Source organism: Empidonax traillii, unplaced genomic scaffold (genome assembly GCF_003031625.1).
Source record: "Empidonax traillii isolate 1590-97213 ecotype Southwest subspecies unplaced genomic scaffold, ASM303162v1 scaffold257:size1394852, whole genome shotgun sequence".
NCBI classification, from domain to species: Eukaryota; Metazoa; Chordata; class Aves; order Passeriformes; family Tyrannidae; genus Empidonax; species Empidonax traillii.
In genome coordinates this window covers 113,845-132,850 of record NW_020955450.1, presented here as the reverse complement: position 1 = coordinate 132,850, position 19,006 = coordinate 113,845, and the positions used below count along the sequence as shown (strand labels likewise).

The following is a 19,006-nucleotide window of genomic DNA, read 5'->3' as shown; positions in this document are numbered from 1 at the left end:
AGAGACTGAAACAGGATAGTCTGAGTCACAGCAAAAATGGGAAAATCTGGAAAACCTGATCCTACAAATAGATTACAGAGCTACCACTTAGGGGGAAAATAACCCAAACCAACAGTACTTTCACCTAACACATCTGAAACATCAAACAGAATATATATTTTATACAGAGATAAATACGCATATAAAATACATACACACTTTTTAAAATACACCTATTTATAGACACATATCAATACAAATTCTATTATATATAATAAAATATTATCTATTTCACAGCTGGTAGCCATGGTCTCAGTTTTGCATAAAGACATGGAACAATGCCAACATGTATTTCATGGGAAGCTCCATTCCCCTTTCAGCTAAGCAACCATGAAGCCTGGGCTGCTTGAATGGAGAAACCTGAGTACTTCAACATCAGCTCACTTCCCGACTCGTCTAAAAGAAAGCAGTCTGATGAATGTTCAAACTCAGAACCACTATAAATTAAAGACATAAATACATCATTCTTTTCAGCTGCTAAATGATCAGTTTCTGGAGAAGCACTTCATAGGATATTTCTATCATCTTTGGAATATAATATCAATATTTTCATCTCATTACATGCTAAATTATTACAAAGTAATCTGCATTTAAAGATTTCACTCCTACTAATAATATCTTATAAAATGAGAGGGCTCCAAAATATGTAATCATGATCTGTAAAAATTTAAGACAGATAATACATTAGTTGATTAAAAACAATTAAATTAGTAAGCATTTGACGTTGCATAGTGGTTTATTTCCAGGTGACAGCCTTGCTGTAGGAAGATCTTAAGGGTGAAAGTCAGAGTTCAATAACTCCATATGAAGCTCATATTTTGTCTCTCATTCTCACACCAGTATGTCTCAACAGGAAGTCACAGTCAGCACGACATACGGATCCAGTCTGAGCAGGCTGCTGATCCTCAAGAGCTGCAAGACTATTTATGCTGCCCATCAAGGCAAACATTTGAGCTACACTGTACAATCTTCCCTTGACTTCTCAAAGGAAAGCATTAAACGGTTTGTGTCCCAAACAATCCAAACTGCCTTGACTTGGCTTTTATTAGTTTTATTTTTTTTCCACAGAAAAAAAAAGTTTGTTACAAGAGAAAAATACTTACTATGTATACATCATTTCAATAAAAAACTGTCCAAGACAACAAACAGGACAAAAGGAATTGTATTCCTTAGATTTGTTATTAAATAGCTGCACATAGGTAAGTTCATATGCCATACATGCTACTGCTAAACATCACCGTTAACAAGTAAAGCACCACCAACAGTTCTTCTGCGTTACTGAAGTAACAAAGTTTGAAACTTTGAAAGGCATTAAACACCCACCTTTGTCCCATTAAATAAATAGGTAACCTTAAAAACATCACTGAAAGGCAGAACTACATACATCTAACTGCGCTGAAATCAAAACCATTGCCAGATTAATTATATATTTAAACATATAGCTGAGGTACAAAACAATCCAGAAGACCTTTAGGTATCATTAGCTCTGCATTTGGCATAGTTGGAGTGCGGCAACATAAATGTGGTATTTTTTTTTAGCTCTAGTGAAGAAGTAGAAAAAAATTACTAAAACAACACACCCTGCATGTCTTACAATTCCCACCTTTATTCCCCCCTAGGGTTAGTTTTTAAAAAGAGTGACTAAAGGCATGATTACACAGATTTATGTTGAGGTATTATTTGATATGAAATATTGCTTGTGTTGGAACAAACTCAGCTTTTCTTTCATCTCGAACACCACAGTACTCCAGAGTCCACCCATCCATGAGTATTGAGGAGACTTAGAGATTCAACAACCGTTAGTGGTGACAGAAGTTGCTTGTTCCATCTCCAAAACACAACAGTAAAACAGACACCTCTACATGCAAACACATCGTGTGCACACATGCCCTCGCATTCACACACACAGCCTGCACCTTTTCCCGCTGGAGTTTTGGTTGAAGGACAGGTTATATGAAGTCAACAGCCATAATTAAGAAGCATTTCAGTGACACCTTATAAACCCTGCAACCTGATCTCACAGCTCTTTTTCATGTGAATTGCACGGGAAAGCTCACAAGGATCACAAGGTTTGTACATATGCAGATGACTTGGTGAAAATAAGGTGGTAAGAACAAGACCTCTTCCCTAACCTTTATCTTTCGGTAAATAGTAATGCCACCAGCGCAAATATTTTGAAGAATTTTCAATGCCTGTTAAACCTTTTGGCCCTCTTTCTTCTATATTTGTGAATCTTCTCCTGATTTCCCCCCCTCACCCGCCATGGAAATTGTATTTAAGATTGGGTTGTATCACATTGTATTTCCATTGCCTTTGAAAGAAATAAAGCCAGTGGCTTTTAAAATATGAATAGAAGTTTATGCTCAGAAATGCCTTTCCTTAGTCTCAAACATCTCCTGTCAAATCTATTGAGTTCAAGTATGTGGTAATTCAGGAAGTGAAAGAGCATTTTTTAAAGATTAAGACAAAACTGTACTAAACTGTTAGTTTAGCCATGGCTTGATTAAACTCTAACAAGTCTAAGGGTACCAGGTGAGTGCCTGAAGATCCTACACCAATTTATTCTTTCAAGGTAGTATTTTTGCATTTACTAAGATCAAGCATATCAGAAACGAAATGCAAAGGAGGAAATAAGTCAGCAAAATAGCCACACAAATGGCTATGACATTCTCATTCTTGCCAGTGAACAGCTGGCACACATCCCAGCTGCACCACTTACTACATGGGCACCCTCGTATTAAGACACAACAGAAGCTCTAGAAATCAGGGGGACAGGAAGTAAAAGAGAAATCTTCACAAAAAGAAACACAAATTGAGGTTTTTGTTTGTTTAATAAAAGCTTGCAAGGCACATGTTTCAACTGAATTGCAACATCTACAGCAAAGCAGATTAAAATTTGTAAAACTTTCCCCCAGCCCTTTGAGGAAGTTAAACCTGTGACCTGGTTGAAAACCAAGCTAGGGTTGTGTGTGTACAAATCTGATGTAATTGTACCCTGTTGTTGTCCTTCTGAGGGATATCATTGTATATCTGAGGGAACTTACTGTTTATTTTTCATAGAAGCTGGAGATTAGACAGTATTTTTGCTAATCCATATCTGGATAAGAAATTAATTCACTTTGTTTGTTAGATATGATTATTTCAGTCACTCATTTTAATGATGCCTTTTTACAGGAACAACCACAATGTTCTCTCACATAAAAGGCTCCTTCAGTTACTTAAGGCTGCTGTGCCAATGGTGCTGCAATACAATTTTCTCTAATATAAAAAAGCAAGGTAAAAATCTTAAATGATTCTCCTAAAGCAGAATCAATTGAAGTATTACGAATACATCTTAAAAACTATGACAACACTAATAACAACAACTATGTCACAGTTCAAATAAAACCCAACACATTCATTTAAAGACATATAAAGGCCAATGTGCTGCAAGATAGCTTTGTTTAGATGTCTGGATGGCCTTGTTTGTGTTTTTCTTAATATGTGTGTTCTACCTGTAGGTATTCAAACTATGTTCTATGTGGTAAGACATACATACAGCACTGCAGTAAAACACAACAGGCAGTCAAGGACAGTTAAATATTGCATCTTGGCATGGCAGTCTAAGGCATGAAGCCGTAAGCTTTGCGACTTCATCCACCCAAGTGCAGTTGTAACCCTGAAGTTTGCTACCTGGAATGCCTTATTGCTGTTATGAAAGGATATTCATGAATTATTAACTTCAAGAGAGTAAATGACTGACACACAGACATGTAATTCTTCGACAGTGATTCAAACAAACTTACTTTGCATAAGGAACTTTAAAGTTACTTCCAAATATTACATCTATATCCATACTAGCACATAGAGGGGAGGTTCCTGGCTCAAGTTAATTCACGAGCTTTCGTTGCTACCTGGCACTTGAAAAGCCTGAAACAGCCCAGTGCAGTAAAACACGTACTTGTGCACAAGCAAATAAATGCAGCCTGCACTTGACCAGACATGCACACACACCCCACCCTCAACACGATGACTGTATGCCCAGAAAGGATATTTACTTTTACCCTGTAACTTAGTTGTACTGGTAAATGTTTCTCTCAATGACCACATCCCATATATTCGATAGATTTATCTCAGCGTTGGTTTCAAATAAAATGTATAAGTTAACATTTTGTGAAGACTCATAGGCATAAAAATATAACTGAAAGTAAAAAACAGATTACAGACATTGACTTTTACAACAATAAAGCTTTTTTCTTTTAAGTCACTCCAAAAGTGGTAATAGGTTTAAAAAAATCTCAGCACTACCTGTCAGTGTAAAGTAACAAAGTGTACCTGCATAAAGCAGAGAAGAATCATGCATATACACCAACATGCTGCAGTTCCTAATAATTTCAGAGTTAAAATCTCTGATCTTGCATTTTATCAACAAGTGCAGTAAGGATTGTTTTGCAGCTTTCATTTGCAGATATTTCAGTTGAAAGTTCATCCCATTTTGACAGATCCTTCATTAAAGACATCTGGTCACCAAAGAATCATTCCCACATACCTGATAGACTGGTCTCTGGGCCAGGTGTTACATGAATCCCTAACTACAAGTAACTCTTAAGGGGCGCACAACTTCTTCCAGAACTTATGTTCTGGCTTTCTGTCTAGCTACACCTACGTTAAGCAAAGCTATCATTACCTTTTATTGGATTTTCCATTCTCAACACCAGGATTAGGCCCAGAGTTGGAATTAAAGCATAATTCATTCTCTTGAAAGTCTTTCAGCCAGCAGCAGACAGGATGATAAGAAAAATAGTTGTAGAGGCAAAGGGGACCATACAACAAAGACAGATTTTAGAGGGAATCAAAACTGCAGAGTACTTTCCCAGATTTTCAAAGATCTCTGTGAAATTGCATAATTGATATAAAAATAAGTATGAGCAATTGTACCATTATTTACTAATGGTGGTGATTATAGTGTTTTAAATGACAGTTATGGCACTATTTTAATATACCTATCTCATAATAAATTGAATGAAATGAGCATGACCCATCCCTCCCCATACACGCACACACACACACACACACAGAGGGGGTGAAACCGAAGTGCAGAATTCTCAGTAGCAAATCTAATTGTCCTGCTACACTTGCCTGAAAACAAGCACACTGTGGTATATACTGGCCCATTGTGCTGGCTGCTAAGACACACACAAGCCCACACTCACACGCACACACTTAAGCGTGGAAGAATCCTGAAGACAAATTCTTTCCAAAGAGAAGATCTGACCCTGTCAGCTCCTACTGCGAGGTCTAAGCCCCAGCACTTCCACCAGCATGTCTCTAACATCATAGAGATCAGTGCCTTAACCTATGGAAGCGCTGTTTAAATAAAATCTTCCTTATTTGATTTATACAAACAGTATAGCTACACATAAGATGCATAAATGTGTGTTTGATAAACATAGAAATGTTTACAGTGGAAGACAGGAAGAATTAAAACAACAACAATAAAAAAACCCAAACTAAATATCCAAACACTTCTTTGAAAAGACTCGAGATACCAACTGCTTTCTGGCTAAAAAATAAAAGCTACGTGACCTAAATGAGCTCTTGAAATAATTTTTCTGCATTCACTGAAGTCTATGGACATCAGCGCTCTAACACTAAAGTTAGAAATCTCATTTACATAAAAATTAAGATGATTTAAAATGGGAAGAAAAATGTAAAAACATGGAAGACTGTCACACGTTGTATAGACTGTAAAATTGATAAATGTTCCCGTTTCCTTCAAGGATGGTATCTCTGTCTGTTGATCTGTAGTTCCAAAGAATTCCAGTTTGGTAAAATAAAGTTGTCAGTATCCTGCATGTGTGCACATATATCTGAAAAAATAACTTCCTTGATCCAAAGGAACTTTTTCAACTGAAATTCATTCAGAATAAATCCTCAGAAGGAAGCTTGCATGCTTTTTCATGACTGGAAGGATATCACAGTGTTGATTCTATATACAAAGTAGGATCTATTCCAGTATACTCGAGTAAAATAATTCACATATGGAGAATAGTTCATTTTGATTTCATGACAAAATCGTCCATATTTTGAGTAGGCATAGTTGTCGTCTTCCTCACAAACCACCTGTCAGAAAGAAGGAGATGTAATTAAAATACTGAAGGTAAGTGGTCACAGAATGTAATTCTCTACATTTAATTTATTTGGTATTCTGTAAATTTCATTTATGATAGACATTTAATTTCCATACTGTACAGTTCCAATAAGATGAAAACAAATTCCCCTATAATTTATTTAACCACCTAAAATGGTCTTTGTGAATTAACCCCTTTGCCAGGATATCAGATATTAAAACCAGTGTACTTCATTCATATAATAAAGAACAACACAGTGGAAATCACCCCCACACCCTGTTTACCCAGTAGTTCAAGCGTGACCTGCACAGAGCACACCAGTAATGAAGGGAAGTCTAAATTACCTTTTCCACGCCAAGTAAGTTTGACACACCTAATAAAGGCCAAAGACACACACACTTATAGCCCTGCAAATACCAACCAGTTGACTTGGATGCAAACTGCTTGTGTGTTTGAGCATCTACTGTTTGATATTCCTCAAGTAATCTCTTCATTATTCCTTCTGAAGGCACAAATTTTCATGATGTTCAAAAAAGGTGGTAGGACAAATTCATGAAGAAAAATCCATTGATGGCTATAAATATAATTTCCCTGTAATGCTACAGTCCTTGAGCAACAGATTGTTGGAAAATATTTGTCCTTCCCTATGAGTAATCCTATGCTCTAAGCAAGAGTCATAAATAAGATACTGAGCTAGGACTATAGGACATAGTACAAGCTAGAAAGTAATACTGATCTTCTGAAACACATCAGTTTAGAAAACACATCCACAGACTTGTCAACAGCATAACAGCCTATCCCCTGTCTCACTCACTTTGGGAATAGGTAAATGCTGCAGTCTCCAAATACACATGCACTAGTTTGGAAGGTCTTGATAATCTTTCAATATGACTTAGACAATTTTTGTTTGCAAGCAAACTTAGAGGGTTTTTAAAGTTTCCTGAGACAACACACTATATCAACTTTTGAGAACAAACTTTGTCAATTTTCTGAAAGAAACCCCAACTATATTCCTGTTGGCCATTCCACTATTTTTCTACAGCTACCATTTGAGCTTTCAAGCCAGTATGGACTCAGCCACGGACAAGGAGTGTAAGTGATGTTCATTACCAGCCAACCTTTTTCTAAAAATACTGAAAAGTCAGTTGTCTACATTTAAATATATGTCCCAGTTGTTTCATTACAGATTCAGATTACAGACACTCTGCAGAAACAGATTTTAACTGAAACTTTTGCCATGAACTTCCTTTTTTCACCTTCTTAATCTCTCCGCTATAAATAGTATAACCCTTGTCACTTTTGACAATTCTAATTACACTTAAATAGTAAATGACTGGTTTTCTGTACTGACAGCACTGTGTGTGGCATTTATCCAAGACAGGCTCCTTGGATTGGATTGAAATTTTTTCCTCCCTTTGACTGAAATCATCATTGCAAGCAACAACTGCTCTGAAAAGTACTGGGAGGTGTTCCTCCGAGTGTTAGGAAATAAAGAAGGAAGAAACTCTTCCTGACACGAGTCAAACAAAACCTCAGAAATCTGATAGTAGAACTGTGCTGCTGAAGTTAGAATTATCAGGCTTATGTGCGAGAAAGAAGCACGCTGGAAGCATGGAGAGGAGAGCTGCAGGGGGATGAGGGCATGGAATCCTGAAATTGTGGTTAATTGCTCCAGAGGACATTTTAAGTGTGAAGAGGGAACAGGAACTTCCTCATGCAAACACAGACCTGAGAAGAAACTGAGAGACGTGTATTGATTATGAATGATGGAGGATATTCATACACACACGCTCTAGTTATGGTACAACATACTGGATACAACATGGAATAATCACAACATACATTATTTTAGTAGCAAGGCAAGGAAAGAAAAAGAAAAGATTTCAGCAATGGTAAGGAAGTTAACTGAAAAATTTATACAATATCCTTCCTGGATAAACAGGTCAGGAAACCTAAAAGTGAAACTGATACCAGTTGTAGATTCCTGGGGAAAATACAGAGTAATCCCCCAATAACATACCACTCCTATAATAATTCCCTCAAAACAAAGCAGCTACAGGAATGAAATCTTTGCATAACAAGTTCTTTTGAAATGGGTTTCATCAAAAGTAGAACTTATAAAATACTTAACACCGATGAACCACTTAGATTTTTTTTCCCTAAGAATGGAATATAAGACTATATACAAGAAACATATGTATCCTCCCCATTAAAAAAAAAAAAAAAAAAGGTTTCAAACCAAGGATTCACTTGGTATAGTTAATACACACTAAACTGTAATGTCAAATGGATGCTTCAGTTCTTTCAGTCAGGAAACCAACTAAATGAAACTAACCTGTGATTGCTTAGAAGTAACTGGTGCCTCTCTCGTGTACACTTGAGAATGAGCAATGAAACTGTGAGTTTAAGGCCACTCCTGCCTTTATAAAGTCAAAATTTTTGCTGGATTCCCAGGAAGCAGATGAACAAGTGGCAATGAGATTATTTTATAAATCCCATCTCAGTCCCTACTTCAGCAGCAAGAGCAGCACTATCAGCATCCCAAACAGACAGAGCATGGCAATGACTGCAGCAGCATTCATGGCACAGTTTATTCAACCACTTTTTCTACCAGATGTGGTTTAAACTACCTATTGGGGTACTAACCTTTCTACAAAGCTGAATCAAATAGACTTGTAACACCATTAGTACCAAACAGGCTGTACTGAACTAAATGGCAGGCTGGTCCTCATCCCAGCCAGAGTTTTAGAACTGAGTTTATCCATTTAATGATTGGCAGAAAAGCAGCACAATCAGATACTTGTGTATTAGGAAGGACTGGAGCATTTAAATAATAACATTCAGTAAGATAACAAGTGTAAGAAACAGACAATCCAAAACTTAATTGATCACTTTTAAAATATTTAAGTCTTTGTCTACATGTCAACTACAATCAGAAAAACAAGGTCAGCATTATAAGATTTCTTTTAAATTAATTATTTATGCATTCAAACATTATTTTTTCTCACTGTTACTTACATGACCATTAGCAATATCCAGTAGATCTTTAACTCTGCATCCTCTTACAGGTCCCACTTCATTGCAAATTGAATCTTCAATAACCAGAAAATTGGCTTTGTAGGATGTGAGTATCTTATAAATATCCTCTGCTGACCTCTTTGAATAGATCTGATAAATCTATAAACAAAGAAAACATGTTCATGGAATGCAAAAATCAATGATAAATTAAAAACTGGGACACACACACACACAGAGCAATGGCTTATCCGCAATAACAGATTAAATTTACGCAGCCAGCGTGTAGATTTCGGTTTTAAAATCTCCAAACTGGTGAGGTAGTGGGCAGCTGAATGAGAAGTATTTGTCTCTACTGATGGCAAGTTCTCATCTTATATACTTAGAGTGGCCTGAAAAGTCTTCAGAAATAATATTTTGATGTTTGTTTCTGTGCAGAGTAAAGCACTGATCATTTACTTGATACTCCCTTCTGTGTCTACTGGTTTCCTATGTCCTCCCTCCTTCTAACGCATGTGATTTTCTTTCTTCATCTTTGGATGAAGAGGGGCCACATTTATGAAATTGGATACTCACATTCTCGTTTCTTTTCAGAAGATCATCATCGTTGTACAGAGGCAAGCTCGACACCATCCATCCAGTGCAGAGCTTAATCACACCCATGAGCTGTGGGCTGCCTGCAAACACTGCAGCCACAGGAGCCTGTCGTCTGCAAAAGCAACACCAACACACATGTCTGAGTACAGGATGCACCTCTCAAAATTTCTTAATTTTATACCCTTTGGGATCTTTCAAGGTGCTGTGGGATGAACTGGAGCACATGAAAGTTTGACTGGGGGTCTAATTACAGTTGGTGTTAATGTTGCAGTGGCAGTAATTTCCTTGTCAGGAAAAGCTCAGACCTGCAGCAACATGGAGTTTGAAAGGAAGGGCTTCTGCTGGGGCAAGGACTGATGGTTGTTCTCCCCTCCTTACAATCCAAGGAGCACCATTCAGAGTGGTCCTGGAATGGATCCAAGTATTGCTTTTCTGAATGGTTGCCAACTTGTGACAAAACAAGCTTGTGAGGGAGGGTAGACAGACAGAGAAATAACACGATATTATCTTGTACAGGAAAGATTTCTGATTATTTTTATTTGATGTCTAGAAGATGCATTTCTTAATCTATGAGAAAATAATGCCATCATACAGAACAATGTCTACACTAATTAACTATGTTTCTGGGTTTGGTTTCATTTTTTGAGTATTTTTATTCCTGTATTAGTGAGAGAAAACAGTCATTGCCATACTTTATTACAGACTTTTGGCAACTTCTCTTGCAGGGAAGATTCAAATTCATATTATTAAAGAGAAAATTTTAAGAAAATATACTGTAGTAATGACATTGAATTAAAATTCCCCTATGGATAGCTGAGTATATCTTTAAGGCAAAAAAACCCTTAATTTTCTTTAAAAATATAGACAGCTGCTACAAATAAGAGTAGTAAAATCTCTCTTAACTGAGTGAATCTCAATGCAATTGCCATGATTAATTATGTACTTCAAGACTAATATATGGAGACTAACATAAAAGCCATTAGGCACTTGGCATTATTCCACTTGCTGCCTTGAGGAGCTACAGCAGTGACAAACAACATATACTACCAGGAACAGCAAGAAGAAATTGGCTGGAACACTTTAATTACCAGTCTTGCCTTTTCTGAAGATGAACAGGTTGACATTAAAGACTACATAAATACAAAAAGTAATATTCTAAGAAAATACAGTTAAAGTTATCTGAACACAAGGGATCTAATTTTCAGAGAAGTACAGTTCCTAACGACACAGTACAAAGTTAGATTGAATGAGGCCAGGATGTATTTCTGAATTCTTGGGTGAGAAGAAAAATACATCTGTGAAAATGACTTGGTATTAGCTATGTATTTGCTCAGTATAAACTACATAACATAGCTCAGCTCTTGCTGTGCCCTGCCTAGCCAGATTGGTGAGAACCTTTCTAGCATCCAGGTCACAGGGGAAGTCTGAATCATACATGTTCCTCTCCACGTATCTTGACAAAGTCTCTAAACCTTCACCTTCAGGCATTTCATTTGACTGGCTCATGCATGTAAAAGTTTAGTGTTTCTGTCCCTCACTGGTGTCACAATCAACATGAATCCTCTAATCTCACAAAAAGTTAGCATGCAAAGAACCAAGCCTTAAGATGTCCATCTTTATTTGGAAACTAGGTCTCACAATGATATTAAATATTATTTGCTTACGTGTTTCAGGATCTTCTCTTGTAATCAATGATACTCCTGTTTCTTTTCATAGGAAATAATACCAAACTTAAAATACACATTTCTCCTCCCATGGATTGACACTCCATGTCAGGTAGCTAGCTCCACAAACTGCTGAGATAAAAATACCCTGACAAAAAGCAGTAAAATAGGAATGTAGGACTTCATGCTTACTTTATCCATGTCATAAGTTCTACTGTATCAGGATCATAGAATTCTTGCAGTTCTGTAAGCTCTGTCATTATCCTAGGGAAAAACTGATGGAAATGTTCTTGGTTACTTACAGTATCTACAGTATCTACACAGCATCTCATTATATTAAAGCCTTAAGTGACACAACAAAAATGGGCTTCAACTGACTTTTCCCACCTGACTGGCACTTTTATTTGAATATTTTGCAAAACGTAGTTTATACTTACATGACAGCAGGAGACCATCTCCAAAATAAAATATGTTAAACACAAGTTCTCATCTCTCTCTCTTTTATTAGAATACTTATAATTAAAAAATAAATAAACAAATAATAAACACAAAGCAACAACTTTCATCAGTGCTAAGTGCTCTTAAATGCATCAAAACCATAGCCCACGTTATCACATGCAAATGTATATAAACAACGGCACTGAACCAAGAAGATGATAAATCTCTCATGGTAAACCTCCTTGAGCAGGAGGAGTTGGACTGTTGTGAGTTGATAAAAAGGTATTATTCAAGCAGGACAGGACAGGAGAAATTTCCTAGAAGGGCCTTGGTAATCTGCCCTGGACTTCCTTCCGACTTCAATCACTGCAGTGAAGAAAATTACAGTATACTGTATGAATTAGGATATCTCTCAGTTTATGCTCTTGAAAAACATTTTGGGAAAAGGAGGAATTCTGTGAAGTGAGGCAGACTGACATCTGTTTCGAACCAGATCAGATCCCAACCCTGCACCACAGCTTCCCTATCCTGTCAGGTTTGAGGGGTAAAGGAACAACAGGTCCTTTATTAAGGCAGGTGATTTTGTCAATCCTTGAGCCATTTATCCAAGAAATGCATGGCTGGAAGCTGTCTAGCCATGAGGGGCTGGAGCATGTACATGTACATGCTAGTGTAAATGCTAAGTGAAAACTACCTCATGTCAGCCCTTTTGGAGAATATAGATAAAGTTTTGTCATGGTTTACAGGTTATGCCAGATCAAAGGGACAACTTACTCCGAGACAGACACAGTGGACAGTTAGAAGTGGAAGCCTGCTTTTAACTGAGGCATTTCCACCCCCATTACCTGGACAACTCAGCTGTCAAGTGATAGCAGTCTACAACCAAACATGTTAGGGTTGCACAAGAACAGCTGCCACATGTTTGTGTCAGGGCTGAAAGCTGTAGCACTGCTGTTATACACACACCTGAACTATTCCGAGAACAGAGGGACAAAAAGAGGAACTGCTACTGCCACCCCAAGGAGAACCCACTTCACTCAGCAATCACAGCCTCGGAAGAACCTGGTTAGATGAGGGACTATGCCAGAAGGAGTCATAAGGCAGCCAAGTAAAAAGATGCTGAGCTGTATCCTCAGCTGTACAGACATAGCCACAGTAACAGATTGGGGGTCTAAAGGCATTTGCACTGTTCTGTTATACTATCAAAGTCTGCAAGCTCAGAGATGAGTTATGAAAATCTGGACAGTAAACTGTTCACAACTACTTAAAAGTAGAAACTGGACCTGCAGTGGCTGAAGCCCTCTAGAGTCCAAACCCCTGCACTGCTTTCATTAAAAAAATCTGAAAAAGAGTTACTTGGTCAACTAAATTAGTTTCCTCTGTTGTAATAGATTTCATAATTCTATTGAGCAACTAAAGCATTTTTAAGGAGAATATCTATTGCTCCATCAAAAATGTGTAAAAAGTCAGATTCCATTGCAACCAAATTTTCTATTATTAGATAGATGTTAAAAGCCTGTTCAAATACTATTGGTCAAGACTGGCTTCTGTATTTGAATTCTTATAAAACTATTCAAACTATTTTTAGGCTACGCCAGTATAGCAGAGGGTTACACTTTATGGAATGTTTCCCATGTTTTTTGCACTCACAGAAATTTTAAAAATAATTTCCAAACACTCTCCTCTCAGTCCATCTGTGACTTGCAGTAAAGAACTAAGTATTTATTTCAAATGTGGAAACATCCGTAAATTTTCTTTCCTGTATTATTGTATATACACACACCTCTACACAGTGCTTTGCACAAAGGATTTAACTCCATTATAATTTGACGGGAACTTTTCAAACTGATTATTTACATATGACCTCCCATAATTTATTTCATCTAAACTCGCTCTCTCTCACTAAAAGCAAGATTGGGGCAACACATTTTTCAATATCCTAAGATTTTATTTGGTAGTATTTTGTTTGTTGAGTCAGTTTATGTATTCAAGGCATAATAGCCGAATATAATAAAGTCTTCATTTAAATTTAAGAACTTATTTCTTACAATAGGTAATAATTAACAAATTAAATTGTCAAATACCTCATACCAGAAAAAGTACTCATATTTTCACTGGATGACAACTTCAATTTCATCATATATATTTCACTTCACTACGTTTATTTTATTATATTTTCTCGTCATTTTTACTCATATTGTGCTTACATACAAAGAAACCTCCAAAACTTTACAAAGCTACTTTTCTTACCTCTTTCCACAAGCTGAATCCAATTATTGTGGGAACTGCCATACTCAGAATAAGAGCCTAGAAAGTACATGTTAGAAGAAATGGATTATGCACCGTTCTCCAACCTTAAGGTGTCTGTTGATTCTACTCATATAGTAAGCAACATTTATGCCTGAAACCTTAGAGTGATAGTAGGTGAAACTTTGTGGGGTTTTGCCAGGCAAAAAACTCTCTGCAAAGAAGAATTTACCTAATTTAGGACAGAAGAATTAATTTGACCATGATAACTTTACCATCAATTTTAGGGATGGTAAATAACAATGATGTAGGGAACACAAGAAAAGTAAACACCTCACATTCAAATACAATGAGAAGACCTGAGACAGGAAAAAACCCGAGCATTTCAAACTTCTGCTCTTGTTGATGTTTTTGTTCAGATTGACAATATTGATATGCAAAACCCGGAAACCCATTTTTCAGCACCATCATTCTAGCTGATATGATTTTTGCTTTGAAAGAAGGTGAAAATAGCTTGTATGGTACAGGCAACATTCGTTAAGGAATACACAGAAGGCATTCCCTTGACAATAAGCTACTAACACACATACTGTGTTAACAGTAAAAATGCAGGTATATATAGCAGAATGCATGAGGTACACAGAAGGATGTGCTTACCATGCACATGAACATATTGGCACTCCTTGAGTGAAAGAACACTGTCAATGTTTCTGATATAACAGTGGACGGCATTCTCTCAAGTGACATCGCAAACCTCTAAGCATAATACATTTATTCCTATAATCTTCTTGAATTTAAGGTAAGTAATATCCTATCCTTATTTTATTACTAAAGCTAATGCACAAAGTTGCCAAAAATCACACAACTCTTGTCATATTGAGAATAAAGCTAGGATTGGAAGTGGGGGAGATGTTTGCCCAGTAACACAAACTCATCTTCAGTCACACCATTTCTCTACAATGACCACATGTAAATAAATCTTAGGCAAAGCAATTCCACTTACCATTTCTTATGACGCAGTTTTACTCTCAGCAAGTAAATAGACCTTAATACCACATTTTTAGATTAATTTCTTAGCGAAACAAGGCTTATATCAATGCTTCCCTGCACACCTGTACTCTTTCTTCTGCAGTCCTCCTAAAAAGCACATGACCTTCTTGGCCAATCTCAACTAGACATGACAGAGAGACTGAAGCCTCCAAGATTCGTTAAAAGAACTTAAAGAGATGAGCGAAAGGAAGATGAAGACAGCTCTGCCTCTTGTGAGGAAAGGCTGCAGTGTGAATGCAACTTTATCACCAGATACCAGACAATATGTGCAAGAGTCATATTAAGAATGAAAGACAGTAAAAGCAGACTATATGAGATCCACTGCTCACAGAACAACCTGTTCTTTTCATGGGCTCTTCTACAGGTCTTAGTTAATTGTTTGCAAAGTTATATGCTGGGTAGTTGTATTTCCCAAGACATTGGCAACAGCAACTCACCAACAGTATCGGGTGCACAGCTTTCAGTCGAAGCCACTTGAAAAGTGTCATCCAAAGTTCAGGAGAACACACCCCAAATGCAGCAAGCATGCAAACATAAGGTGTCCATAGATATTTCATTCTGAAAAACACTGCAATAACTTAGTTGGGACTCTGTGCATGCCTCTGCACTCAAGCTATTTACAAAAACATTTAGATGTCAAATACAGTCTGCATGTTCAAGCAATCTGAGGTCAACTTTAATGGCACTGAAGGGTAAAAAACCGAAATGTCTAGCAGAAGAGCAGGCACCTGATTATCTGCTGTGAGATGGAGGAGCAAGATCCAAGGTAAAAGATGACAAAATCCTTCACAGAGTTCAGGGGAGGATGAAAGAAAAACAAAAGGAATAGTAAAGTCACTTGGCTGTTGTGGTTTTCCAGCCAAGAAAGGATAAAAAGCAGCTATTCAGCAAAGTTGTACAGACAATGTACTATAAGAGTTCTTGAAGAAAAGAAAATATTTAATAAACAATTTATGATTTGCTGGTGTTGTCTACCTCTTAAGGGTAGACTAGTCAGCTCAACTACACGATAACACAACAGTCTGCTCACGTTAAGAATTTGTGAGTATTTAGATTTTAGGATGATGAGCATAATACAAACACAAGACACCTTCAAGCTGATTAAGCTGAGAGACAAGATTAGAACAATAAGGTCTTCCAAACATCAGCTTCTATAGCTTTAAGAATTAACACAATGTTTTTGAAATTAGTTTTTCTACTACTTTAACATGTCAAGCAAAGGTATACTTTGTGGTACCCTACACACAAGAAGAGAGATAAGAAATCTTCCACATGCCAGCATTCCAGAACTACTCTGTTCATCAAAACACTACACAAGATCTTGCTAGAACACAATATTAAAAATAATTATAGCAAAGTTCTACACTTAAGTACCATAAAGGAAGTTATTAAAATGTAATTAAATTTAAGTCTTTGATTTTGGCAGCATTAAAGCTTGGAAAACATGTTGAAGAGACTAAGAACAATTGTATCGAATTTATAATCACAATTACCATTGATTGCTCCTCTACTAACTAGTACCACTACATGCCAAAATTATTTCTGAAAAGAGGTAAATTTCAAAGGGGTGAATGGTGTGCCACGTCCAGCTAGGAACTCTCTGTTGCTTTCAAAAGAGATACATCAAAATCAGACTTACCCTTCCAAACACATCGCTAGACAACCAAGCAAAATTGTGTGAATGACATGATAAACTATTTCTGGCCTCTCTCCAATACGACCATCCTCAAGTTTAACTGTCTCTTTCAGTGGTTCACCACTGCAGTTGGAGAAAACGAGACATCACTTAATTCAGACATTATCTCAGGCAAAGGTGCCAATAAAAACACATTTAAGTCAGTAGTACACTGAGATCATACTGTGTTGTATCATACAATATAGTTGCACTGTTTACTTGTTTTTTGTATATGATCAATGATCTATCAGTACCTACTGTCCCTTGTTTTAGATTGCAACCTCTCTGGAGCAATGGATGTAAATTATTACAATGGGATCGCTGTCTCTGACCGTAAATCCTATTTTAAGGTAATTCAGCACCAAGAGACAGTCTAATTTAAGAGCACACAGACCCTGCAAACATTTAGATGAAACATGCTGAACATGCACTTAAAGTTTCTTCGTATCATTAGCTTGGTGGAGAATTATGGAAGCTGTAGGATAATCGTGTATGGAACGTGTATACCATTTTATGACAAAGTAAGATAAAAAAGTAGCTTTGAATCATATATTCTAAACTCTAGCAATATATTATAATTAAAAATCATAACCAAAATCTTACAGCAAATGTTTTCCTACAAGCAAGATAGTAAGGCACAAGATAGGTAACATTTTTTTTCTACCTTATAATTTCAGGTTAGAATTTTATAATAAAGTTCCTCATGACAAATGGAAAAAATATTTTGAGATTATTAATTGACTCAAAATTTGAAAAAAAAAAAGAAAGTTGATAGTAAGCTTTTCTTTAAAAAGGTGTTGGACACAGTGTAGGCCCTGCTTATTATAAAGTAGTAAATAGCTATTTCAACCATTAGCAAACAATCAGAAGTTTGTTTCATTGTTTTGAATACACTATCACACATCCAACCTGACATTTTCATTCACAGCAGCATAATTTTTATCTATTAGAAATCTTCATTCTTGAAATAAACCTATTGATTTTTGCTGCAGACAAGTGAACAATTTATTTTAATACCTGAGCAGTTGCACCATTCATCTTCTACCAGGAAAAGATAATTTCTTAGCCATTGAGTTTCCAAGACAAGCTACACTAGGATCTACAGTTGCTATTCTTAGTCTGTAAACAGACAGCTCCACTACCCCTTCTCTCAAGGGAACTGTGAATGTGAATCACTGTGAAACTAAAAAAAATTGAGTCAGTTTTACTTCAGCTCTGTTCTCAACAGCAAAGGCTGATGGACCTTATCACAGTAAGCCAACATTTTAAAAAACAAACAGTGAAGCACTAGAAATCAGAAATCCTCTCAACTCCACCCATTTCATCCTTCTCAATACGTAAACTTGAAAAAAACAAAAACAAAAAACCCAAACCCAAATAAGAAAAAAAATTCTAGCAACAATCAGGTAACTTTACTGTTGGAAGGATAATACAGATATAACATTTTTCTCTCTGGCAATGGGAAGAGACATAAGTATATCCAAAACAGAGCTCTGCAGGAATTGCACCTATGGGGAAACAAACCATTGACAACTCCCTGTCCTGACTGGAGGGATGTTCAAGAAGTTCCTCACTAAAGGAGGCTCTGGTGGGCCTTCCCACTGGTGTTCACACCCTGACAAGCTCAGTGATAGAACAAAATTTTGGAGCATCAAACATGTTGACCATTCTCCTTACACATCAATGAAACTCTTATTTTTAACTTATTTTTCAGTATAAATAAGTTACTTACCAAATTCTCCTAAAAATGACCTGAGTTACAGAAAAAAGGCAAATAATTAATACTAAAATATAAAAAGGCAACAGTGATGACTGTGTTAGTCGCAAAAAAAAGTCTTGGGAAGGTGCCTGAAGAGATTCTTGACAAAGGAGCCAATTCATTGTAAAATTCCTAGTAAGGCAAAAACATCCCATTAAAGACAATAACAATACCCCATAGATTAGAAAAAAAAAACCACCCAGCACACAACCAATCACAGCTTAACCTACTCATGTCATAGGAAACTATTTTAAATTCATCTTTGAAAAGTTAACTTTTTATCATTTGAAATTGCTTTGCAAGTACTGTTTAGAGTAACTGTCAAAAGCTTATCTTCCCAAAAAGTATCTGTGAAGAGACCAGGCTACAACTCTTTCATAGTACAAAAGCCCAAACTTCCATATGACTCCAT

The 19,006-nt window shown here is 36.6% G+C and overlaps 1 protein-coding gene across 3 annotated transcripts in view; it reads right to left on the bottom strand.

Moving 5' to 3' along the window:
* Nucleotides 1–756: 756 nt before the first annotated feature.
* DPY19L4 (dpy-19 like 4) overlaps nt 757–19,006 on the bottom strand; it is a 33,823-nt gene continuing 15,573 nt past the window's right edge. For 2 of the 3 annotated variants that reach the window (XM_027889250.1, XM_027889251.1), the window contains exons 12-20: nt 18,568–18,726; nt 16,800–16,919; nt 15,598–15,718; nt 14,114–14,170; nt 11,618–11,700; nt 9,741–9,873; nt 9,168–9,326; nt 8,485–8,526; nt 757–6,141 (exon numbers count right to left, since the gene is read on the bottom strand). In XM_027889250.1, the coding sequence (XP_027745051.1) occupies nt 5,977–6,141; nt 8,485–8,526; nt 9,168–9,326; nt 9,741–9,873; nt 11,618–11,700; nt 14,114–14,170; nt 15,598–15,718; nt 16,800–16,919; nt 18,568–18,726 (1,039 nt within the window). In that variant the 3' untranslated portion in view covers nt 757–5,976. The remainder of the gene's footprint in view (nt 6,142–8,484; nt 8,527–9,167; nt 9,327–9,740; nt 9,874–11,617; nt 11,701–14,113; nt 14,171–15,597; nt 15,719–16,799; nt 16,920–18,567; nt 18,727–19,006) is intronic. The other variant, XM_027889253.1, reaches the window with a different exon arrangement.